The following is a 26,808-nucleotide window of genomic DNA, read 5'->3' on the forward strand; positions in this document are numbered from 1 at the left end:
ACACAAACACACTGGGCATGATAAGAGTCAACACACACCCCCACTGGGCATGATAGGAGTCAACACACACCCCCACTGGGCATGATAGGAGTCAACACACACCCCCACTGGGCATGATAGGAGTCAACACACACCCCCACTGGGCATGATAGGAGTCAACACACACCCCCACTGGGCATGATAGGAGTCAACACACACCCCCACTGGGCATGATAGGAGTCAACACACACCCCCACTGGGTATGATAGGAGTCAACACACACCCCCACTGGGCATGATAGGAGTCAACACACACCCCCACTGGGCATGATAGGAGTCAACACACACCCCCACTGGGCATGATAGGAGTCAACACACCCCCCCACTGGGCATGATATGAGTCAACACACACCCCCACTGGGTATGATAGGAGTCAACACACACCCCCACTGGGCATGATAGGAGTCAACACACACACCCACTGGGCATGATAGGAGTCAACACACACCCCCATTGGGGGAATTAAACCAGACCAACTCTCACAACTGAACAGACCTATGCGCGTGCACACACACAGACCTGATTAGTAATTTCTCGCCCTCTCTCTCACCCTCCACCTCTCTCTCACTCAGTGTGTGGAGTCGGTGGTGGGCGTGCCCAGTTGGTGCCAGTCTGCCCAGCACTGTCCAGGTGTCAGAGTCTTCAGGGGGATGAAGGCCTCGCCCAGCAGGGTGTTTTCCCAGAATGCACCATCCCCCAGTACCCGTAGGTGGATAACCCTCTGCTGCAGATCTCCGCGAGGGATACGGTCATACACCAGCTACACAGACAGAGAGAGACAGAGAGAGACAGAGAGAGACACACAGAGAGACACAGAGAGAGAGAGAGAGAGAGAAAGAGAGAGAGAAAGAGAGAGAGAAAGAGAGAGAGAAAGAGAGAGAGAGAGAAGACACACAGAGTTATACACCAGCTACAGGGACAGTCGAGATACACAAAGTTACATACACAGTCACACATCAACTAGGTCTCACCATCTCATTGTAGGTGGGGTTGCAAGTGCGGCGCGCGGCCTTGGTCTTCCTCTTGCTGGTTTTCTGGGGGTCTGGGAGGAGGTACAGCTTGACATAGGGGTCAGGGTCTGTCCCTTCCTGCAAGGGTTGCTAGGAAATGCACAGGAGGAAGGATAGTTAGTATATATCTAAAATAACAGTCTACAGTAGAAGTCTTCAACACCATTACAAAGTACACACGCACACAGAAAGCATGCACACGCACACACACACTCACCAGGCCTCGTATGTGCATGACCATGATGAAGAGCTTGTCACTCTTGTAGGAGATGGAGAGCTTGACCTCTCCTACCACTTTGCCTGAGACCGGAGCCCAACAGATCTCTGCAGGTGGGGAAGAAAGACAAACAGAGACAGAGCATGTGATTATAGCAGAATTATTGTCTCAATGTAGGATTTTAATAAGGCTATACAGTATGAGTGTGTGTGTGTGTTTATAGCGGCAGGAGGTGTGTGTACATGTATTGTGTTTATGTGTGAAGGCCCAGGGAGCAAGGAGGGCTGGATCTGCAGAGATAGGTGACTGTATACCTACAGTGGGGCAAAAAAGTATTTAGTCAGCCACCAATTGTGCAAGTTCTCCCACTTAAAAAGATGAGTGGCCTGTAATTTTCATCATAGGTACACTTCAACTATGACAGACAAAATAAGAAACAAAAATCCAGAAAATAACACTGTAGGATTTTTTATGAATTTATTTGCAAATTATGGTGTAAAATAAGTATTTGGTCAATAACAAAAGTTTCTCAATACTTTGTTATATACCCTTTGTTGGCAATGACAGAGGTCAAACGTTTTCTGTAAGTCTTCACAAGGTTTTCACACACTGTTGCTGGTATTTTGGCCCATTCCTCCATGCAGATCTCATCTAGAGCAGTGATGTTTTGGGGCTGTTGCTGGGAAACACGGACTTTCAACTCCCTCCAAATATTTTCTATGGGGTTGAGATCTGGAGACTGGCTAGGCCACTCCAGGACCTTGAAATGCTTCTTATGAAGCCACTCCTTCGTTGCACGGGCGGTGTGTTTGGGATCATTATCATGCTGAAAGACCCAGCCACGTTTCATCTTCAATGCCCTTGCTGATGGAAGGAGGTTTTCACTCAAAATCTCACTATACATGGCCCCATTCATTCTTTCCTTTACACGGATCAGTCGTCCTGGTCCCTTTGCAGAAAAACAGCCCCAAAGCATGATGTTTCCACCCCCATGCTTCACAGTAGGTATGGTGTTCTTTGGATGCAACTCAGCATTCTTTGTCCTCCAAACACGACGAGTTGAGTTTTTACCAAAAAGTTATATTTTGGTTTCATCTGACCATATGACATTCTCCCAATCTTCTTCTGGATCATCCAAATGCTCTCTAGCAAACTTCATGTTTTTACTCCATGTGTAACTATGTGTTGTTGTATGTGTCGAACTGCTTTGCTTTATCTTGGCCAGGTCGCAATTGTAAATGAGAACGTGTTCTCAATTTGCCTACCTGGTTAAATAAAGGTTAAATAAATAAATAAATAAAAAGACGGGCCTGGACATGTACTGGCTTAAGCAGGGGGACACGTCTGGCACTGCAGGATTTGGTCCCTGGCGGCGTAGTGTGTTACTGATGGTAGGCTTTGTTACTTTGGTCCCAGCTCTCTGCAGGTCATTCACTAGGTCCCCCTGTGTGGTTCTGGGATTTTTGCTCACCGTTCTTGTGATCATTTTGACCCCACGGGGTGAGATCTTGCGTGGAGACCCAGATTGAGGGAGATTATCAGTGGTCTTGTATGTCTTCCATTTCCTAATAATTGCTCGCACAGTTGATTTCTTCAAACCAAGCTGCTTACCTATTGCAGATTCAGTCTTCCCAGCCTGGTGCAGGTCTACAATTTTGTTTCTGGTGTCCTTTGACAGCTCTTTGGTCTTGGCCATAGTGGAGTTTGGAGTGTGACTGTTTGAGGTTGTGGACAGGTGTCTTTTATACTGATAACAAGTTCAAACAGGTGCCATTAATACAGGTAACGAGTGGAGGACAGAGGAGCCTCTTAAAGAAGAAGTTACAGGTCTGTGAGAGCCAGAAATCTTGCTTGTTTGTAGGTGACCAAATACTTATTTTCCACCATAATTTGCAAATAAATTCATAAAAAATCCTACAATGTGATTTTCTGGATTTTTCTCTCTCATTTTGTCTGTCATAGTTGAAGTGTACCTATGATGAAAATTATAGGCCTCATCTTTTTAAGTGGGAGAACTTGCACAATTGGTGGCTGACTAAATTCTTTTTTGCCCCACTGTATATACTATGTGCTGTAGATACATCTTCATTAGAACGCCAGTCAGCCAGATTGAAAGCTGGAGTTCCATTTAACCTCTAACCCATGAACGTTGCTAAATGACTAAAATGTAAAATGTCTATGATTGGTTACGTTATCACATAGGTTACTATTCCGGTGGCCAAGGACACAGAGTGTGTCACGGGCTCTATACATTGGACTCTGCTTGGTGTGGCTGTTTGTTTTAGAAAGTGATAAAGTTAACCCTGTAGCTATATGCTGTGCATTACATCTTGTTAAAATCAGGCTTCCAATAGATAACCATCTCCTCTCAGCGAGTCACCTGATGCATCACACACTGTGGGTGGGTGGGTGGGTGTACCTGCAGGTTTGCTCTGCAGTGTGTTCACCACTGTTCCAGGTTTCTCGTCTCTTTGCAGAGGATGGAAGAAAGTGTAGATGAGGTCACACTGAGATAAAGAGATACAGAGAGACAGAAAGAAAGGGGAAGAGGAGGAGGACGTACATTCAGTTAATGACAGAAAACAACATGACACCTCCACGAGACCTAATTCATTCCTAGGTGGAACATCAATTCACACCAACACTGTGGGCACTATTTCCAAACTGAAAAAAAGAAATGGGAGTGCTAGCAGTTCTAGCTTGTGTTTAAGTTTGACATGGAAGTTGAGCTGTGTGTGTGTGATGTCAAACTGTTCTATTAGAGATACAGTAGAGGGAAGTTTGCCAGCAATCAGAGGCAGGACAGTTCTGGTAAGTGACTACAGTACCCGCCCTGACAGATTGTGTGTGTATGTCTAAGGCTGTAACACTGATATGCGGCTTCTTCTAAAAGGAAGGAGCTGAATTCTAAGAAACTCTCCAGTCATACTGAAACCACAACCACGTAGACTTGACTCCACACAGATCATTCTGCCTCCACTTTAATGAGCCTGTGTCCGTGCATACAAATAACTGGCAGTTATATAAATAATACAGTAACAATTCAGTTTAAAAGTTTACATACACCTTAGCCAAATATATTTAAACACAGTTTCACAATTCCTGACATTTAATCCTAGGAAAAGTTCCCTGTTTTAGGTCAGTTAGGATAACCACTTTATTTTAAGAATGTGAAATGTCAGAATAATAGTAGAATGATTTATATCAGATTTTATTTCTTTCATCACATTCCCAGTGGGTAAGAAGTTTACATACATTCAATTAGTATTTGAGCAGAGGCACTGAGTTTGAAGGTAGGCCTTGAAATACATCCACAGGCACACCTCCAATTGACTCTAATGATGTCAATTAGCCTATCAGAAGCTTCTAAAGCCATGACATAATTTTCTGGAATTTTCCAAGCTGTTTAAAGGCACAGTCAACTTAGTAAACTTCTGACCCACTGGAATTGTGATACAGTGAGTTATAAGTTAAATAATCTGTCTGTAAACAATTGTTGGAAAAATTACTTGTGTCATGCACACAGTAGATGTTCTAACTGACTTGCCAAAACTATAGTTTGTTAACAAGAAGTTTGTAGAGTGGTTGAAAAACAAGTTTTAATGACTCCAAACAGAGTGTATGTAAACTTCAGATTTCAACGGTAGTAATTTGCATTAAAAATTAACTGTTAATATAGAATTAGGATGACATTCATGGTCAGTCTAGTGGTTTTCAAACCTGTACTCTGGGACACCCAGTCATTCCATGTATTTGATCTATTCCAGAGTTAGCACACCTGATTGAACAGAGTCAACGCCTGACTAGGTAAATCAGGTAAGGGAATCACGTCTGGGGGAACCAAGAGGTTTGAGAACCACTTGTCTAGTGAATATAGTGATAACACAGTGCTTTAAATAGACCCTAAAATAGAATGGCAGACACAACAGGGGTTACTGAGTGCCTGAACCAAAGGTCGGAGGTGACTGGTTACCTGGGCGACCTCGGGCGCAGCGTGCACCAGATGCCAGACGTATCCGTTGAGCTCGTCTTTCCTCCTATCAGCCATCGCCTCTCCTCGAGAACGCCCAATCAAAAAACGGCTGGGGAAACTGGGGGGGGTTGGGGGGGGGGGGGGGGGGCATCAAAGGCAGTGGTGTAAAGTAAGGAAAATACTTTAAAGTACTAGTTAAGATATTTTTGGGGGTATCTGTACTTTACTCAACTATATATATTTTTTTATAACTTTTACTTCACTACATTGCTAAAGAAAATAATGTACCTTTTACTCCATAAATTTTCCCAAACACCCAAAAGTACTCGTTACTTTTTGAATGCTTAGCAGGACAGAAAAATGGTCAAAGTTACACATTTATCAAGAAAACATCCCTGGTCATCCCTATTGCCTCTGATCTAGCGGATTTACTAAACACACATGCTTCATTTGTAAATGATGTCTGAGTGTTGGAGTGTGCCCTGGCTATCCGTAAATTGAAAAAAATACAAGAGGGGCTCCCGGGTGGCGCAGCGGTCTGCTAGAGGCATCAATACAGACCCTGGTTCTTTCCCGGGCTGTATCACAACCGGCCGTGATCAGGGGTCACATAGGGCGGCGCACAATTGGCCCAGCATCATCCGGGTTAGGGGGGGGCTTGGCTGGAGGGGCTTTACTTGGATCATCGCGCTCTAGCGACTCCTTGTGGCGGACCGGGCGCCTGTAGGCTGACCTTGTTTGTCAGGTGAACAGTGTTTCCTCTGACACATTGGTGCGGCTGGCTTCCGGGTTAAGCAGGCGCGGTTTGGCGGGTCATGTTTCGGGAAGACCCATGACTCGACCTTCGTCTCCCGAGCCCGTTGGGGAGTTGCAGCGATGACACAAGATCGAAAATTGGGGAGAAAAAATGTAAATACAAGAAAATTGTGCCGTCTGGTTTGCTTAATATAAGGAATTTGAAATTATTTATACTTTTGATACTAAAGTATATTTTAGCAATTACATTTCTTTTTGATACTTTAAGTATATTTAAAACCAAATACTTTTAGAATTTTACTCAAGTAGTATTTTAGGGTGACTTTCACTTTTACTTGACTCATTTTCTATTAAGGTAACTTGCCAGCAGCATACCACCCTGCGTCCCACTGCTGGCTTGCTTCCTTCTGAAGCTAAGCAAAGTTGGTCCTGGTCAATTCCTGGATGGGAGACCAGATGTTCCTGGAAGTGGTGTTGGATGACCAGTAGGAGGCACCCTTTCCCCTTGTCTAAAAATAAATATCCCAACGCCCCAGGGCAGTGACTTGAGACATTGCCCTGTGTAGGGTGCCGTCCATCGGATAGGACGTTAAACGAGTGTCCTGACTCTCTGTGGTCACTAAAGAGCCCATGGCACTTATCGTAAGAGTAGGGGTGTTAACCCCGGTGTCCTGGCGAAATTCCCAATCTGGCCCTCATACCATCACGTTTGTTAAGATAATGGGCATAATGCCAACCCAGAGATGGCACTAGTGGGGCACCTATCTAGGATATATAAACAGGTGCATTATGAATGTCTGATTAGGATGTCGTGACCTGTAACATGCTATACCTGAGTAAAGGATTATGCTTGAACTTTACCAAACTCTCCGATGTAAGTTATTCACATAAAAACAACAGTCACCTATTAATCCCCAGCTTACAATTGGCGCATTCATCTCCCCTGTAACTATTCCCCAGGTCGTTGCTGTAAATGAGAATGTGTTCTCAGTCAACTTACCTGGTAAATAAGGGATAAATTAAATCTTTAAGTATAACAATTGGGTACTTTTTCCACCACTGATCAAAGGCTATTGCTATGATTTCACTTTACAGTTGTTACAGTTAGTTAGTATCCACCTCATTTTCAAACATTGTTATGGGCACAGCCAAATAACGGAAGTGATGGATTTCACTTCCACTTTACTTCCCGTGCCAGTGGAAAACTTGCCAGAGGAAATTATTTGAAAGTCAATTCATAGAGTATAAAAGTAAAGTAAACAAGCATAAGTGTAATTTTATTTAAGTTCGCTAGTCCTACTGGTTGGCTAGTTCTGTTGTGATAATAACGTTAGTTGTCAGAGTTAAGGCCCGGGCCATACACCAAGCCAATAACTATAACCATAATTGTAATGATAAACTATAGGCTACATAACTAGAAAACGCTGGTGAGCATCCACACAAGAGGACATTTTATAGTTGATCATTCTACAGTCCTACACCTGTCAATCAACTGATCAACACATTCCACTGCTTATAATAAGGTGGTAACAAGACCATTCATGGGGTCTCTAACACAGATACTGGTTCAGACCATTCATGGGGTCTCTAACACAGATACTGGTTCAGACCATTCATGGGGTCTCTAACACACAGATACTGGTTCAGACCATTCATGGGGTCTCTAACACAGATACGGGTTCAGACCATTCAGTGCTTTCAGGGTGTGTTCATAATCATAGTGAAAACTGCAAACAATACTTCAATGTACATGGAGGTCTAATGAAAAATAATATACTCACTTGTATTGAAATGTAGCAATTCAACAAACTCTGTTTAGCCTGTGCATCTTTTACAGCACGTCATTGCCTTGTTGCTCAAGTGGTTTGAGGTGATTTCCATTTTTCTAATAGTTGTCAATGCCTTTGGTTCTTACTTTTCACTGTGCTCATCTCTGTATGTCCTGTGCAATTATTTGCAATGTATCAGTGCAACAATGTAATCATAACCGGCCAAAAGTGATCACATAGGCACTCTCTCCTCAACTTTCCCCGACATGCATATTCTATGCTGTAGGCTTGTTCTACATTCAGCAAGACCAAGCCTGCTTCTTTCCCCAAATAGGCTATTAGGCCTAATATAAAACATGAAAATAAATGTCCTACTGTGTCTTTTGTAGCTTTTCCTGAGATTTTACGAGAAGAGAAATGGCCTATTGTGGAAAGGCTTGCATAGCCAATAGCCTGTTGCACACGGAAACAGCTGGAAGAGAGTCTAGTGATGTGTAACCAAAGTAAGAAGCTAAACATTAGCTCGATATTAGGCTAATAATTAGCTAAATATTAGGGCTATAGGCTAAATATTTACCTGTCAAAGTACAAGACAAATAATTTGACAGATTATGAAATGGCAGATCTGTAGTGGGTTCTTCCAGGCTGTGCTCTGTGGCCTACGTTTTTAGACAATACAATTATTATACCTGGGCTACAACAACACAGCGCAATGAGGAACGTATTATTGTTATCAAGTGAATACACAATTATTGTCCATAGGCTCTAAACTGATGTGATGTAGGCTAATTTGAATAACTGCTCATGCCGAAATAACTGCATAGGCCAACAGCCTAGGCCTGAGCATGCAACTATTTGGGTCTCTTCTTGACAGTTTAGAAGGTCTAGAAAGGTACATTAGCAGGTGACTCATACAGTGTATTTTGTCAGGATGTAGTGTGGTGTTAAGATAGGCCTACTGTAGTAAAATATTGGCTTCTCCTTTCCAACTCCCTGCCCGTGAATGCTGTAGCCCATTTTATATTCAGCCAGCAAGAGCAAACGTGCATCTCCCCTCCAATAGACTATTAGTAGGCTAAAGAAAATACGTTGAAATGTGTCCAACAAGCTTTTGTAGTCTGGCTTTTCCTGGGACTCTACAATAATTAAAAGGAATAGCTGTGGCAATGAAAAGGCCAGGTGCATAATTGCGCAACAGAACAGTGAAAACAGACAGGCTGTAGACTAAGTTAGAAGTGGATGCATATTAGCCAATAATTCATTAGCTCAATGTTAGGCTTCACACTACAAGTGAATATATCCCGTCAATTTACACAGTGAAAGTAAAAAAAAGGTTTATCAGATAAAGAAATCCTAGGTAGCTGCCTACACTATGTGTGCTCCTGAGGCTGTGCTGAGCGCTCCTTCCCAGTCCCCAGCTAACAGCTAGAAAACACACCCTATTGTTTCAGTTTTTAGGGACAAGAAATGTATTCTACCTAGGCTAGAACACAATGAAATGAAGAATGTTATTATTGTTTTCAAGTGAGTAACAAAACTCTGGTCTAGGCTGTAAACTGCAGTGAATAGCCTGTCATTTGAATAACTGCTCAAAAGCCTGTTTTTAAAAATTGTGGTGGAAATTCTAACCAAGTGAGAGAGACTTTGTTATTTCTTCAAATAATCAACCTTTATTATCGATGAAGAATTGCAATAATTGAGCTGGTCAATGACCACCCATCGATAATCGTTGATAGCCCAACGAGCAGATTTGGGTTACAGCTCTTTATAGCAAAGTACATCCTCCTGAATGTTCATGACAAACAGATGTGTAGAATTATACAAAGGTACATTGTGCTATCAAGCAACGGACAGCAAGATTTACATTGCGCCAGGTTTCTGCCTCTAGGTCATTTACTGCTTGTTTATACAGGGTTATTTTTTCAGTTTCACACTCCTTAACACACAGATACTAATGCAACAAGTCCAGTGTTCATCTGCATGTGAGAGAGAAACTGGAGGGAGGGTTCACCTGGCCCTGGCACACAGGCCAGCATTACAGAGACACTAATCATTCAATGGACTGCAGGCTCTATCACCAAGCCATCATAAATCAATTGCTAGCGCCAAGCCCCAACTCAGTCCCACAGACACAGATGAGACAGCACTGAGGAATCTTATTCGATGCATAAACAGTATTAAAACATAATCTTGCCATTTTCTACCATAGAATGCATGTTCATTAAGAAATAACTCCATCTAGCCTGCCTGATTGGAAAAACCATTTGGATCAGTTATGGGTTTATTCTCTGCAGTTCACAAGGTCCAGACACATTAGCAGGACAGTAATATGGTGTATTCTGTCATGATCTATCAGTTAACAGAAACAGGTAAATACAGGGATTTCTAGTGGCGCACATATGAATTATGATAATGTGCGAGCGCGGAGGAAGTTGTATCCATAGTTGCCGCGTTTGGCTTCCGTGTTTTAAAAGTGTTGGAAAATGAGGTGGATAGTTACAGATACCAGTGACATCATTTCCTACGGTTATTTAGACTCCAATGATTATCACTATTCCTCTATTACTAGTTTTAGTTACTGTTGTTGTTTCAAGAGAAGGGTGATGTTCTGTACATGATCAGTGTGTGTGTGTTACCTGGGTAGTTTGGATGAGGGGAAGACGAGGCGTAGTTTACTGTGTAGTTCATAGAACTCCTCAAAGCTCCTCTGGACCAACACTGACCCCTGCTGGCCCTCTCGCTCCACTTTCACCACAAATGCCTGTGGGGAGAGAGAAACACACACACTATACAGTTGATCTTACATGACTCCAGCCTTACGTGATGCATCCTTTACGAAGGCTGTGGGTTAGGGTTAGGGAGAGACAGTTTGTCTTTTGTATTTGTTGCTGGGCTTATACTAAAGTGTAGGTGCATGTGTGTGTAGCTAACTGTAGACTTACATAGCATACATTTTCTGGGGCTGTGTGTGGATACGTAGTATATTGTATGACGTACGTATTCTTTTATCATTTGCTGGGGCTGTATGTGCGTATGTAGTATAGTGGACATATCCCTTGCTGGGCCTATATGAACATGATTTACACATAGGTTTAATTTACGAGGACTGTAGGTGTATATGACTGTAGACTTACGTATCCTTTGCTGGAGCTGTACGTTCGTATGTGTCGGCAGACAAAGAGGTTGCAGATGAGTCCATCAGTCTTGAGGGTGTAAACCCGAGGGGCAAAGGAGAGGACAGGATGCTCCTCAGATGAGGCAAACTTCATCTGGGCCAAGTTATGAATGAAGAAGTTCAACTTAGTTGCAACACTGCCCAGACTGGACTCTATCAACCTAGAGAGGGACAGAGAGAGGAGGGAGAGAGAGAGAGAGAAAGCGAGAGATGAGTCAGACAAGAGACCACACAGTCTATGTCTGTACGGTTTATACTGTAAGTCTATATAGGGGCAGCGGGTAGCCTAGTGGTTAGAGCGTTGGGCCAGTAACCGAAAGGTTGCTAGATCGAATCCCCGAGCTGACAAGGTAAACATCTGTCGTTTTGCCGCTGAACAAAGCAGTTAACCCACTGTTCCTAGGCCGTCATTATAAATAAGAATTTCTTCTTAACTGACCTGCCTAGTTAAATAAGTGTTAAATAAAAAATATATAAAATATACTGTGTGCGTGTACCTGGTGAAGTACATTGTAGCGTCAGCCTCAGACTCGTGAGGTCTCAAGGCGTCGTAGACATACTTCAGATCATCCAGGTCTGACAGCTCAGGAATGCCACACGACAACATCTATACAGGACACAAAGGAAGACATCAGTGTGTGTGTGTGTTCGTACACACACACACACACACACACACACACACACACACACACACACACACACACACACACACACACACACACACACACGTGTATGTATACGTACCAGTCCCAGTAGGTTGAGGAAGAGGTGTGTGTGTTTGCGGATGAGGTTGTAGGCCTCACAGCACAGGTCCACAAAGTCATGGAAACGACTGGAAGGTTTCTCTCCTCCGTTGATGACATAGGCCATGTCAGAGGTGAATGCAAACGGAGCACGGTCTCTGCCAATCACATATAGACACACAGATAAATACCAATCAGAACACAGGGCCATTGGTCTCTACCAACAGGAACAGAACCATCTGTCTGTCTGCCAATCAGCTAAAGACTAAACCAAAAACAAAGACAGTGGGAAAAGTTACGTTCCTCTGTCCTCACAATAGGGACTACATCAAGATTTGAAATTGAAGTTGGGCATACATTTCCCAGCGCCCTCCCGGGCTCACCGTTTGATGTTGCCAAACATCTGGGCATGTCCTAAAAACTTGCCAAAGTCGATGTGGAACATGTGACCGCTGGTCTTTAGCATGATATTGTCATTGTGGCGGTCACAGATACCCAGGATGTAGGTGGCCACGCAGCAGCCTGCGCACGAGTAGATAAAGTTCTCCACAGCCTAGCAGGACACAGCACAGGGTCAGAGGTTACATGTCAAAGTCTGTACGACGAGAGTGTTGGTGGGAGGTTGAGAGAGTGGGCGAGTGGGTGTGTGTGCTTGAGTGAGTGATAGTTTGTGCATGCTTGCACATGTGTCTGACTGTACCTTCTCATACTCGTCCTCTGTGGGGTTGTGTTTCTGTAGCCAGTCAGCCAGGGTTCGGTCCTTAAAGGAACCAGTCACTCCATGTTCCCCCTGGATCCTCCTCAGAGTCTCAGCCTGGGGAATCATCTCCACCATACCTGAGAGAGAGAGAGGAGAGAAGAGAGAGAGAGAGATGAGAAAGAGAGGAGAGCGAGAGAGGAGAAAGAGAGGAGGGCGAGAGAGAGACACATACTTTTTGGTTATGTAGTGTGTGGACATCTGCTTGTCGAACTTCTCATTCCAAAATTATGGGCATTGATATGGAGTTGGTCCCCCCTTTGCTGCTATAACAGCCTCAACTCTTCTGGGAAGGCTTTCCACTAGATGTTGGAATATTGCTGCGGGGACTTGCTTCCATTCAGCCACTAGTGATGTCGGGGACTGCTGTTGGCCGAGTAAGTCGGTGTTCCAATTCATCCCAAAAGTGATCGATGGGGTTGAGGTCAGAGCTCAGTGCAGGCCAATCAAGTTCTTACACACCGACAAATGGACCTCGCTTTGTGCAAAGGGCATTGTCATGCTGAAACAAGAAAAGGGCCTTCCCCAAACTTTTGCCACAAAGTTGGACGCACAGAATCGTCTAGAATGTCATTGTATGCTATAACGTTAAGATTTCCCTTCACTGGAACAAAGGGGCCTAGCCTAAACCATGAAAAACAGCCCCAGACCATTATTCCTCCTCCACCAAACTTTACAGTTGGCACCATGCTTTGGTGCAGGTAGCGTTCTCCTGGCATCCGCCAAACCCAGATTCGTCCGTCGCAATGCCAAATGGTGAATCGTGATTCATCACTCCAGAGAACGTGTTTCCACTGCTATAGAGTCCAATGGCGGTGAGCTTTACACCACTCCAGCCAACGCTTGGCATTGCGCAAGGTGATCTTAGGCTTCCTGACGGGCCGCCCCCAAGTGGTAAGCGTAGGCAACAACACGTCTGCCACGCTGATCCTTAACACTTGGACCCCTCAGGGGTGTGTACTTAGTCCCCTCCTGTAATCCTTGTTCACCCACGACTGTGTGACCAAACACAACTCCAACACCATCATTTAGTTTGCTGACGACACAACAGTGGTAGGCCTGATCACCGACAACGATGAGATGGCCTATAGGGAGGTGGTCAGAGAACTGGCAGTGTGGTGCCAGGACAACAACCTCTCCCTCAATGTGAGCAAGGCAAAGGAGCTGATCGTGGACTACAGCAAAAGGCGGGGCGAATAGGCCCCCATTAACATCGACGGGGCTGTAGTGGAGCGGGTCGAGAGTATCAAGTTCCTTGGTGTCCATATCACCAACGAACTATCAATGTCCAAACATACCAAGACAGTCGTGAAGAGGGCACAACAAAACCTTTTCCCCCTCAGGAGACTGAAAAGATTTGGCATGGGTTCCCAGATCCTCAAAAGGTTCTACAGCTGCACCATTAAGAGCATCCTGACCGGTTGTATCACCGCCTGGTATGGTGTTAGAAGTTCACCTAGGGGTCATGATTGGGGCTGTACCAAATGATTGATGTATTAGAATAATTGATTATGCTTATGTTGTATAAATAGAACAGGGGTTATAACACCCCTCCTTCTTTACATTTATAGGGTCCTAGACTACAGATTAACAATATACACTGCTCAAAAAAATAAAGGGAACACTTAAACAACACAATGTAACTCCAAGTCAATCACACTTCTGTGAAATCAAACTGTCCACTTAGGAAGCAACACTGATTGACAATACATTTCACATGCTGTTGTGCAAATGGAATAGACAAAAGGTGGAAATTATAGGCAATTAGCAAGACACCCCCAATAAAGGAGTGATTCTGCAGGTGGTGACCACAGACCACTTCTCAGTTCCTATGCTTCCTGGCTGATGTTTTGGTCACTTTTGAATGCTGGCGGTGCTCTCACTCTAGTGGTAGCATGAGACGGAGTCTACAACCCACACAAGTGGCTCAGGTAGTGCAGCTCATCCAGGATGGCACATCAATGCGAGCTGTGGCAAGAAGGTTTGCTGTGTCTGTCAGCGTAGTGTCCAGAGCATGGAGGCGCTACCAGGAGACAGGCCAGTACATCAGGAGACGTGGAGGAGGCCGTAGGAGGGCAACAACCCAGCAGCAGGACCGCTACCTCCGCCTTTGAGCAGGAGGAGCACTGCCAGAGCCCTGCAAAATGACCTCCAGCAGGCCATAAATGTGCATGTGTCAGCATATGGTCTCACAAGGGCTCTGAGGATCTCATCTCGGTACCTAATGGCAGTCAGGCTACCTCTGGCGAGCACATGGAGGGCTGTGCAGCCCCACAAAGAAATGCCACCCCACACCATGACTGACCCACTGCCAAACCGGTCATGCTGGAGGATGTTGCAGGCAGCAGAAAGTTCTCCACGGCATCTCCAGACTCTGTCACGTCTGTCACATGTGCTCAGTGTGAACCTGCTTTCATCTGTGAAGAGCACAGGGCGCCAGTGGCAAATTTGCCAATCTTGGTGTTCTCTGGCAAATGCCAAACGTCCTGCACGGTGTTGGGCTGTAAGCACAACCCCCACCTGTGGACGTCGGGCCCTCATACCACCCTCATGGAGTCTGTTTCTGACCTTTTGAGCATACACATGCACATTTGTGGCCTGCTGGAGGTCATTTTGCAGGGCTCTGGCAGTGCTCCTCCTTGCACAAAGGCGGAGGTAGCGGTCCTGCTGCTGGGTTGTTGCCCTCCTACGGCCTCCTCCACGTCTCCTGATGTACTGGCCTGTCTCCTGGTAGCGCCTCCATGCTCTGGACACTACGCTGACAGACACAGCAAACCTTCTTGCCACAGCTCGCATTGATGTGCCATCCTGGATGAGCTGCACTACCTGAGCCACTTATGTGGGTTGTAGACTCCGTCTCATGCTACCACTAGAGTGAAAGCACCGCCAGCATTCAAAAGTGACCAACACATCAGCCAGGAAGCATAGGAACTGAGAAGTGGTCTGTGGTCACCACCTGCAGAACCACTCCTTTATTGGGGGTGTCTTGCTAATTGCCTATCATTTCCACCTTTTGTCTATTCCATTTGCACAACAGCAAGTGAAATGTATTGTCAATCAGTGTTGCTTCCTAAGTGGACAGTTTGATTTCACAGAAGTGTGATTGACTTGGAGTTACATTGTGTTGTTTAAGTGTTCCCTTTATTTTTTTGAGCAGTGTATATACACATTATGAGGTTTTAATATTGTTCCACAGTGGTTTTCTAGTTCTCTCTCTCTTATAAAGAAACTGTCTGAGAAATGTGTGACTGAGACAGAACTCTGCAGGGGAGTGTAGGAGATAAGACTACTCAGACACTCCACTATAAATCAACTTGGACATTTACTGCTAAGCTTTTAGATAACACACTAAAAGCCTTGTTTATATAGCTTTGTAGGCATGGTTTTGATCTCATGAGTAAAAGATAATGACGTAGGCAGTGACATCACGAGGGCAGGATTTCAGGTTTGATAAAATAAGATGGGACCTTTTCTTTGATGCAGAACTTACTCGGAAACATGTGTTATCTTCCTATTGTCAACTTCTGTCTGCAATTGCATTAATAAAGATTTTCTAATGATTTAATTAAAGATATTGTCCTAATGCTGATTTCACCAATGATTGACAAGGAACAAGGAAACGAACCCCAACAATGAAAACTGCTCGGCATTTGACAGTAAGGCGCTACAGAGGATAGTGCGAATGGCCCAATACATCACCGTGACCAAGCTTCCTGCCATCCAGGACCTACAGTTGAAGTCGGAAGTTAACATACACTTAGGTAGGAGTCATTAAAACTATTTTTTCAACCACCCCACAAATTTCCTGACTTAGGTCAGTTAGGACATCTACTTTGTGCATGACACAAATAATTTTTCCAACGATTGTTTAGAGACAGATTATTTCCCTTATAATTCACTGTATCACAATTCCAGTGGGTCAGAAGTTTACATACACTAAGTTGACTGCCTTTAAACAGCTTGGAAAATTCCAGAAATTTATGTCATGGTTTAGAAGCTTCTGCTGAGGCGAATTGACATCATTTGAGTCAATTGGAGGTGTACCTGTGGATGTATTTCAAGGCCTACCTTCAAACTCAGTCCCTCTTTGCTTGACATCATGGGAAAATCAAAAGAAATCAGCCAAGACCTCAGAAAAAAAATTGGAGACCTCCACAAGTCTGGTACATCCTTGGGAGGAATTTCCAAACGCCTGAAGGTACCACGTTCATCTGTACAAACAATAGTACTCAAGTAAACACCTTGGGACCATGCAGCCGTCATACCCCTCAGGAAGGAGACGCGTTCTGTCTCCTAGAGATGAACGTTCCTTGGTGCGTAAAGTGCAAATCAATCCCAGAACAACAGCAAAGGACGTGAAGATGCTGGAGGAAACAGGTATAAAAGTATCTATATCCACAGTAAAACGAGTCCTATATCGACATAACCTGAAAGGCCGCTCAGCAAGGAAGAAGCCACTGCTATAAAACCACCATAAAAAAGCCAGACTATGGTTTGCAACTGCACATGGGAACAAAGATTGTACTTTTTGGAGAAATGTCCTCTGGTCTGATGAAACAAAAACAGAACTGTTTGGCCATAATGACCATTGTTTTGTTAAGATGAAAAGGGGGAGGCTTGCAAGCCAAAGAACACCATCCCAGCCGTGAAACACAGGGGTGGCAGCATCATGTTGTGGGTGTGCTTTGCTGCAGGAGGGACTGGTGCACTTCACAAAATAGATGGCTTCATGAGAAAGGAAAAGTATGTGTATATATTGAAGCAACATCTCAAGACATCAGTCAGGAAGTTAAAGCTTAGTCGCAAATGGGTCTTCCACATGGACAATGACCCCAAGCATACTTCCAAAGTTGTGGCAAAATGGCTTAAGGACAACAAAGTCAAAGTATTGAGGTGGCCATCACAAAGCCCTGACCTCAATCCCATTGAACATTTGCGGGCAGAACTGAAAAAGCATGTGCGAGCAAGGAGGCCTACAAACCTGACTCAGTTACACCAGCTCTGTCTGGAGGAATGGGCCAAAATTCACCCAACTTATTGTGGGAAGCTTGTGGAAGGCTACCCAAAACTTTTGACCCAAGTTAAACAATGTAAAATCAATGCTATCAAATACTAATTGAGTGTATGTAAACTTCTGACCCACTGGGAATGTGATGAAATAAATAAAAGCTGAAATAAATCATTCTCTCTACTATTATTCTGACATTTCACATTCTTAAAATAAAAAAAGTGGTGATCCTAACTGATCTAAAACAGGGAATTTTTACTAGGATTAAATGTCAGGAATTGTGAATAAATGTATTAAAAGTATTTATATAAATATATAAATGTATTTGGCTAAGTTGTATGTAAACTTCTGACTTCAACTGTATATAATAGGTGGTGTCAGAGGAAAGCCCATAAAATTGTCAGAGACTTCAGTCACCCAAGTTAGACTGTTTTCTCTGCTTCCGCACGGCAAGCTGTACCGGAGCGCCAAGTCTAGGATCAAAAGGCTCCTCAACAACTTCTACCCCAAGCCATAAGACTGCTGAACAATTAATAAAATCGCCACCGGAAAATTTACATTGACCCCCCCTACCTTTTGTACACTCGCTGTTTGTTTGTTACCTATGCATCATCACTTCGCCCCCACCTACATACAGATTACCTCAACTAGCCTGTACCCCCGCACACTGACTCGGTACCGGTGCCCCCTGTATATAGCCTCATTATTCTTATTGTGTTACTTTTATTATGACTTTTTATTTTAGTCTACTTGGTAAATATTTTCTTCTTGAACTGCACTGTTGGTTAAGGGCTTGTAAGTAAACATTTCACAGTAAAGTCTACACTTGTTGTATTCGGCATGTGACAAATAAAATTTTATTTTATTTTGATTTGATAATAATACACAGGCAAAAATGACGTGAGACCACAGGAGGAAAGGCAGGCCACAGCACTCAATGGAGTGACTGAAAAAGCTTATTCTACTTTCCCCAAATAAATCAGAAATACACACATTGTCATCCTATAGACATTGTCAACCTACAAGAAACATGGTAAAAAGGAGATGAACCCACTGGTTGCCCTCTAAGTTAGAGAGAGCTGGTAGTCCCATCCACCCAACTGCCAGAAGTAAAACAGGGAAGAGACTCAGGGGGTATGCTAATTTGGTATAAAGCAGACCTAACTCAATTTATTCAATCAATCAAAACAGGAACCTCTCGCTCTCTCCCCCTCCCTCCTTACCGCTGCCTCGTCCGGTAGAAAAACATCTGAAGATCACCATCCTCATGTCCAGCCCCTCCTGGATCCAGATCTTGTTCATGATGCGGATGATCTGCAGGGTCAGCATGTCCTGGCGCAGGTCGTCACCTGACTTGAGAGCAGAGGTCAGAAGATACAGCGGTCACAGAGGTCGAAGGTCAACAAGGGTTCAGAAAGGCACATTTAAGTGGATTGTTGATTCAGTAGAGTAAAACAGTGGCTGCATCTCAGTAGTCTTAAGTGGCTCTCTGATTCAGTGGTGTTTGAAATGTTTACCTTGAAGATGACATTGATGTTGTCTCCCAGAGGATCCAGGTTCTGGAAGGACAGTTTGAGCGGCACGGCGTTGGAGTTGAAGTAAGAACACAACTGCAGACAGAGATCACACACAGACACAAGCTCACATACAGACAGGAGTAAAACACACATACACACACAGTAAAACACACAGGAGCAAACACACACGTACGCACGCACACTAACACAAACACGTACCTGTATGTTGATGGCTTTGACCAGCATGCCAGGGTTGAGGGGGAGACGGCAGCTGCTACTGACAGAGAAGAACTGCCTGACCTCCTCCAGTCCCTCCCGAAGGATGGCCTGTCTGCTGGAGGGAGAGGTGTCCCGGACACGTTGGGCTACTTTAGCCAGGATGGTGACCAGCCAGCACTGTCTGTCAAACTCCTCTCGGAGACCCCGACCCACACAGCACAGCAGGCCTGCTAACAGGTGCTGGTACCTCCCACTGAATTGGCTGTCCTGCAGAGTGTCCTTCAACAACCTGGGAGACAGAGGAAATGTATCTGACTATGTGGTCCACTGTGCAGTACTGTGTACATTTATACATGTCAGCATTTAACAAATGTGTACTTTGTGTTCAGGGCCCGTATTCATGAATCATCTCTGAGTGCTCCTCTAGCATCAATTTAGCCTTTAAATCATAATGGTTAACAGGGTGGACCTGATCCCAGATCAGCAATCCTACTTCTTATGAATATGGGCCCTGATGTAATCGTGTTAACTACATTTTAAGAATATTTTTTTATGCATCATCCAGTGAGTTTAAGTATTTCCCAATCTGTCCAGCAGGTGGAAACATGTTTGCCCTACTGAAGACAGAGCATCAATGACATTGTCCGACATTACAGCATTGTCATGTATGGAATGCTGTACTTTACATTTTTATTGGGTGTTTCTGTGAGCGAATGTGAGTCATGAATTGCCTCATGTCTATGTTAAGAGGTGGTGTTTCTGTGAGCCTACATCAGGCTGCGTGTCTGTGAGCCTACATCAGGCTGCGTGTCTGTGAGCCTACATCAGGCTGCGTGTCTGTGAGCCTACATCAGGCTGCGTGTCTGTGAGCCTACATCAGGCTGCGTGTCTGTGAGCCTACATCAGGCTGCGTGTCTGTGAGCCTACATCAGGCTGCGTGTCTGTGAGCCTACATCAGGCTGCGTGTCTGTGAGCCTACATCAGGCTGCGTGTCTGTGAGCCTACATCAGGCTGCGTGTCTGTGAGCCTACATCAGGCTGCGTGTCTGTGAGCCTACATCAGGCTGCGTGTCTGTGAGCCTACATCAGGCTGCGTGTCTGTGAGCCTACATCAGGCTGCGTGTCTGTGAGCCTACATCAGGCTGCGTGTCTGTGAGCCTACATCAGGTTGCGTGTCTGTGAGCCTACATCAGGTTGCGTGTCTGTGAGCCTACATCAGGTTGCGTGTCTGTGAGCCTACATCAGGTTGCGTGTCTGTGAGCCTACATCAGGTTGTGTGTCTGTGAGCCTACATCAGGTTGTGTGTCTGAGCCTACATCAGGCTGTGTGTCTGTGAGCCTACATCAGGCTGTGTGTCTGTGAGCCTACATCAGGCTGTGTGTCTGTGAGCCTACATCAGGTTGTGTGTCTGTGAGCCTACATCAGGCTGTGTGTCTGTGAGCCTACATCAGGTTGTGTGTCTGTGAAGACAAAAGGAAGGCTGAGTGTGAAGACAAAAGGAAGGCTGAGTGTGTCTTGATGCATGAGCTGATATGTGTGTAAGTCTCACCAGAAGAGATAGTGTGCGATGCGCATGTCCCCTATGGCTCTCCGTAGCAGGAAACGCACCAACGGGCTGTCCAGGTAACACTCATATTTCAGAGCCTGCGAGACAGCGCGAGGGCGAGAGAGACGGATTGAGAGAGTTGGTTAGATGCTCCACATAGCCCTCTAACGAGGTGTTTGTATGGTAATCATAAGGCATTTGTACAGTGTTACCTGCACCAGCTGTGGTAGGAAGTCCAGCAGCTCAGGGTCAGAGATAGAGTCCATCCACTGTACTGCAGTATGCCTCAGCTCCTGATCAGGGAACCTAATACACATTCAATACATTTGGCATTATATTATTCAATTGTTTCAATCCAAAATAAATAAAGATTTGAGAGATCAAGCTTGGACCTCATTAATCATTGAACTGTCATTTTTAAAAGAGGATGATGTATGTGATGTCATGTATGTTGTCCTGCTGGTTGGTATTTGGTATTTATGTTCCAGAACAGGATTCTAAGCCTGTCAGGTCCACTCCCATCTCTGACCATGACCCCAAACTGCCAGCATGTCTGTGGTCCACATGAACACCTCCAGTCTGAACACATCATGACAAGGTTGTGACTGTTTCCTTGGCAAGTGTTGCCCCAGAAACCATTGCCTGGCAACCACATGCACACATGCAAACACACAGTCCCCTTACGTGGCATGCAGCAGGCCCAGTGCGTGGTGGTGGTTGAGACATGCCCACTGGCGGAGCAGGGCATAGATATCGGACAGACATGCCCACTCCCAGCGGGGGGCACTAGCCAGCACCAGGGGCAGGGCACCACTCTCTGACTGGCAGAACGAACGCTTCTCCCACAACAGACGCTTGTCCTCTGGAGTCAACCTGGACACAGAGACAGAGAGAGACAGACACAGAGAGAGAGAGGCAGAGAGAGAAACAGAGAGAATAAATATAAGCTGACATTAATATTTAGCTTGAGAGTGGGGGAAAGAGAGGGGGATATGGAGAGAAGGGAGGGGTAAAAAGAGTGAAAGGTTGGAAATAAAAGGGGAAATACTGTATATTTTGGTGTTGCTCTCAGCAGCATTAGATGGCCTCACTCCACTGTAATAAAGATAATCTTGGTTACCCAGAAGTAAAATTATTTTGCGAAGGTTTGTCATTTCCTGTTTTACTTCTGGGGGGAGGCCGTTAACAATTGTGATTACCTTTGTGTGAAGAAAGGAAGTGAAGTCTCCTCTCTCGTAAACGGAAACTATCGGCCAAACCCCTCTGTTCCGCTAATTTCACCCGTGTTTATCATGGCCAAAGGTTCTGTTTTCAGGAATTTCAGCCTATTTTGACTTTGTGGCTGTGGAATCTAGTGGAAAGCATTTATCATCCGCACACAGGCTTGAAAATCACAGCACCAGTTTAAGCACAGCCTTCTCCCAATCTTGATTTTCCAAATGATCAACGTTTACATGCTTGTAAACACATTTTACGTGGGCCTTGACAGATACTTATCGTTTCATCTATCCTATCCACTACAGATCAAGAGATAGATAACCCTCGTATAAATGTGGCCAACACGTATCAATGCTCTCTTTGCTCTGTCACGATAACACTGCTCTGTTATATAGTTACGCCATTAAAGAACAATAGTTAAATTTGAAACAGGCAAACACAAAAAAAGACAATGTTTGGAAGGTGTGTGTAAGGGGGAGAGAGTGGCAGAGAGTGGCAGACAGAGAGAGGGAGTGAAGGAGAGAGAGATAACGAGGAAGAAAAATAAGGGAGATAAGGTGACTGGTAGAAGGGAGAATAAACAGTATCAATTCATATAGTAGATTCATAGTCATCACATACACGCACAGGTTCATCTGTGTATGTTTGTATCCCTGTCTTAATCAACAGACACAGGTTCATCTGTGTATGTTTGTATCCCTGTCTCAATCAACAGACACAGGTTCATCTGTGTATGTTTGTATCCCTGTCTCAATCAACAGACACAGGTTCATATAATCAACAATGATATAATATATAATATTAAACTGATCCTGACCATTAATCACCATTTGTTGAAGTTTTGAATGTGTGCACATTGGGGTTGGGAGGTATACCGTATTTTCCTTTATACCGTTATTGATGCACGGACCAGTTTTGGTTTTTAGTTTGCCTTCTATAATTGTATTTGAAGGTTTCACTCGTTAAATGTGATACGCTGTGGAATGTCCATTTTTATAGTTTACTCCGCTACTTGAGTCACCTCTCTCTGCTCTCTCTCTCGCTCCATGTCGCTTTCCCCACAGACCTAGTCCCGCCCCACAGACCTAGTCTCGCCCCACAGACCTAGTCCCGCCCCACAGACCTAGTCCCGCCCCACAAACCTAGTCCCGCCCCACAAACCTAGTCCCGCCCCACAAACCTAGTCCCGCCCCACAAACCTAGTCCCGCCCCACAAACCTAGTCCCGCCCCACAAACCTAGTCCCGCCCCACAAACCTAGTCCCGCCCCACAAACCTAGTCCCGCCCCACAAACCTAGTCCCGCCCCACAAACCTAGTCCCGCCCCACAAACCTAGTCCCGCCCCACAAACCTAGTCCCGCCCCACAAACCTAGTCCCGCCCCACAAACCTAGTCCCGCCCCACAAACCTAGTCCCGCCCCACAAACCTAGTCCCGCCCCACAAACCTAGTCCCGCCCCACAAACCTAGTCCCGCCCCACAAACCTAGTCCCGCCCCACAAACCTAGTCCCGCCCCACAAACCTAGTCCCGCCCCACAAACCTAGTCCCGCCCCACAAACCTAGTCCCGCCCCACAAACCTAGTCCCGCCCCACAAACCTAGTCCCGCCCCACAAACCTAGTCCCGCCCCACAAACCTAGTCCCGCCCCACAAACCTAGTCCCGCCCCACAAACCTAGTCCCGCCCCACAAACCTAGTCCCGCCCCACAAACCTAGTCCCGCCCCACAAACCTAGTCCCGCCCCACAAACCTAGTCCCGCCCCACAAACCTAGTCCCGCCCCACAAACCTAGTCCCGCCCCACAAACCTAGTCCCGCCCCACAAACCTAGTCCCGCCCCACAAACCTAGTCCCGCCCCACAAACCTAGTCCCGCCCCACAAACCTAGTCCCGCCCCACAAACCTAGTCCCGCCCCACAGACTAACACTATTAGTTTGTGTTTCTTACATCTGCAAACAGTTAGTTTGTATTTTCTAAGCAAGTTGTGGCTAAACTGCAACAGTCGGTAAAAAATAAGGCCTAGATTTTTTTCCCGTATCGCACAGCCCTACGTGGCAGTGTGGAAATGATCTTAAATTAGCGCAGGAAATGCAGAAATTGATGAAAATGCAGAAAAAGTTGGTTGAAGTTTAATTGAACAGTATAAAACAACCAGAATGGAGAAAGACCCATCAATATCACTTAAAATGTATGTGTTGCCACCCTTGGATCACACACAAGCACATTTAAAATAGTATTATTCAAAAACATGAAATACCATCATAAATTTGAAAAATACTGTGATATGATATTTTGGCCACATCATCCAGCCCTAGTGCACATTCTAGTCAAAAGCCTCATAGGTTGACATTAAGACATTCCTGGTTATTTAGAGGTCAAGAGAGTGGAGGGAAAGGCACAAAGTAAACATTAAACAAACATCCAAACACAAACAGCACATTCCCTTTCCTTCCATCTTTCAAAGACACGCTCCAAAGCCCCCTTTACAGAACCATGCTTGGAAGTAAAAATCAAAACACTGGTCCAAAATAGACATGGTTCGTTTATCTCTCTTACAACACACAAGAAAGATCATAAACTATGACAACGTCTAATGGACTAAACACTACACTGAGGACCAAACAATTGATTCTCATTCAAAATCCTGTTTTCCTAAGCCTAACCCCACCCCTTAACTCTAACCTTAAACCCATAACTTAAACATAACTCCAAACTCTAATTGTAACCCTAAAACAGATTTTTTCCTTTTGGGGACTGGCAAAATGTCCCCACTTGTCTGGTTTTTCCTTGTTTTACTATTCTTTTGAGGACTTCTGATACCCACAAGGATAGTAAATACCCCAACCAGTCCCCCCCCCCCACACACAGACGACAAGAAAGGAGAGAAGGGGGGATGGGGAGAATAGAGGGGAGAGGAGAAAGGATGGGGGTATAATATAATCTGGGGCGGATTCACCACCAGCTGCTGCTATGCCATCAACTTAAACCCACTCCTCTTTCCCCATCCCCCCTCCCAATACCATCCCCAGAGCACCACACTGCCCATATATGTCCTGTCTCCCTTCCTGTTCTGTCCACTACGAACCCATTAACACCCTTTAACAACTTATACAGCTGAATGCTACGATGTTGGGTTTGCACACTTGCACAGGAACATACAGTACACAACAACTCTTACTGTTCTAATGCAAGAGTGACTTTAAGAGTGACTTTAAGAGTGACTTTAAGAGTGACTTTAAGAGTGACTTTAAGAGTGACTTTAAGAGTGACTTTAAGAGTGACTTTAAGAGTGACTTTAAGAGTGACTTTAAGAGTGACTTTAAGAGTGACTTTAAGAGTGACTTTAAGAGTGACTTTAAGAGTGACTTTAAGAGTGACTTTAAGAGTGACTTTAAGAGTGACTTTAAGAGTGACTTTATAATGATGTAGTGGATGATGTTAGTCTGACAGGACTGTTCTGTCCTCTCATGGAAAGAGAGTAGAAAGGTAGCATGATAGAGAGCAAGACTGATGGACAAACGGCCAGCCAGACAGACGGCCAGCCAGAATAATTGTCTCACCAGAAAAGTGACTTCTTGTGCAGAACGTCCTGTAGTTGTCTCTGGCTGTGCTGGTCCAGTCTGCAGAAGTCATACTGGGGACTGAACTCTGCAGGAGGGGGGGTACTGAAGAGCACCTCAAATGACGACGTTGGGAAGTCCACCTAGAGAAAGAGGTCAGAGGTCACACTAACAACCACACCAAGATTCTGCATGAAGTGTTGTGATGAGGCAAACGTACTTCAATAACTAAATATGGTTGTTACTCTCACAGATATGTATACACGCAATACACACTCATCGAGTATGCAGAGTAAAAATACTGACTGTTATAGAGCAGCTGGACAAGGTAACGGGTGTATGGAGAGTAAAAATACTGACTGTTATAGAACAGCTGGACAAGGTAACGGGTGTATGGAGAGTAAAAATACTGACTGTAATAGAACAGCTGGACAAGGTAACGGGTGTATGGGAGAAATGGAAGGGGGGATAGGGGGAGAGGAGAGGAACAGAATGAAGTGAGGAATTAACAAGGAAAGTAGGAGGGGGAAAAAAAACATGAAAATCCAAGAGAGAAGAAATGTGAAGTCATGGCAGGCCACTGAGGGAAAGCCTTCAGGATGAAGGAACACAGAGAGGAATATAACCAAAATCAGGTCAGATAGAAAATCAATTCTTATGTATCATCCACTCAGTTTGTTTTGGCATTGAAATGTTTGACGGTGTGCAGAAGAAAATGTGTGTGAGAGAAAGAGGGGGTTACATTCGGATTAATGATTGACAGATGTATGCCAGGCCCCAGCTATGTCTTATGCGATGCTGGGGGAGTGTGTGTGTGTGTGTGTGTAAGCATATGTTGTTCTGCCATCAGTGATGAAGTATGAAGCCTCAAATGATGTCGCCACGTTAATGAGGAGACCGATTGCAATAGAACACACACACAGATCCCATTTTAACGCAGCCCACAGCACTGAGACAAAGATCCACTGGGAACCAGCGCCACGGGCCAGCTGGAACTGCCACACACTGGGCTGGCACTGCATGAGGGACTGGGTTTACAATACAATACCGCTGAGAAGGAACCCTGTGTCTACGTGCGTGAGAGAGAGAGAGAATGAGCGAGTGAGAGCGAGGAGGACGTGCGTGTCAGAAGGGAGGGCAGACAGCAGGGCACTCTAATATCCAGGGTGAGTTTTTTTGGCCAGAGCAGATCCAACTGACCTACTTTCAGGTCCCTTCTGCAGATAGCAGTTGTAGTGTTTGTGTGTGTGTACTACATGCATGACTACCAATGTGCGTGAGAGTCCCCCTGCCTATGCTTTAA

The 26,808-nt window shown here is 45.0% G+C and overlaps 1 protein-coding gene across 1 annotated transcript in view; it reads right to left on the minus strand.

Annotated features, from left to right (window-relative positions):
- The window catches only part of LOC129815251 (phosphatidylinositol 4-phosphate 3-kinase C2 domain-containing subunit beta-like), a 64,770-nt gene continuing 37,962 nt past the window's right edge, over positions 1-26,808 (minus strand). The window contains exons 15-32 of the mRNA XM_055868866.1: positions 25,506-25,648; positions 21,412-21,600; positions 20,940-21,033; positions 20,731-20,825; positions 19,183-19,471; positions 18,964-19,056; positions 18,670-18,799; positions 12,382-12,518; positions 12,065-12,234; positions 11,683-11,839; positions 11,436-11,545; positions 10,898-11,099; positions 10,400-10,524; positions 5,239-5,356; positions 3,685-3,772; positions 1,266-1,372; positions 1,010-1,138; positions 1-798 (exon numbers count right to left, since the gene is read on the minus strand). Of these exons, the coding sequence (XP_055724841.1) occupies positions 607-798; positions 1,010-1,138; positions 1,266-1,372; positions 3,685-3,772; positions 5,239-5,356; positions 10,400-10,524; positions 10,898-11,099; positions 11,436-11,545; positions 11,683-11,839; positions 12,065-12,234; positions 12,382-12,518; positions 18,670-18,799; positions 18,964-19,056; positions 19,183-19,471; positions 20,731-20,825; positions 20,940-21,033; positions 21,412-21,600; positions 25,506-25,648 (2,568 nt within the window). The 3' untranslated portion in view covers positions 1-606. The remainder of the gene's footprint in view (positions 799-1,009; positions 1,139-1,265; positions 1,373-3,684; positions 3,773-5,238; positions 5,357-10,399; positions 10,525-10,897; positions 11,100-11,435; positions 11,546-11,682; positions 11,840-12,064; positions 12,235-12,381; positions 12,519-18,669; positions 18,800-18,963; positions 19,057-19,182; positions 19,472-20,730; positions 20,826-20,939; positions 21,034-21,411; positions 21,601-25,505; positions 25,649-26,808) is intronic.

Source organism: Salvelinus fontinalis, chromosome 18 (assembly GCF_029448725.1).
Source record: "Salvelinus fontinalis isolate EN_2023a chromosome 18, ASM2944872v1, whole genome shotgun sequence".
NCBI classification, from domain to species: Eukaryota; Metazoa; Chordata; class Actinopteri; order Salmoniformes; family Salmonidae; genus Salvelinus; species Salvelinus fontinalis.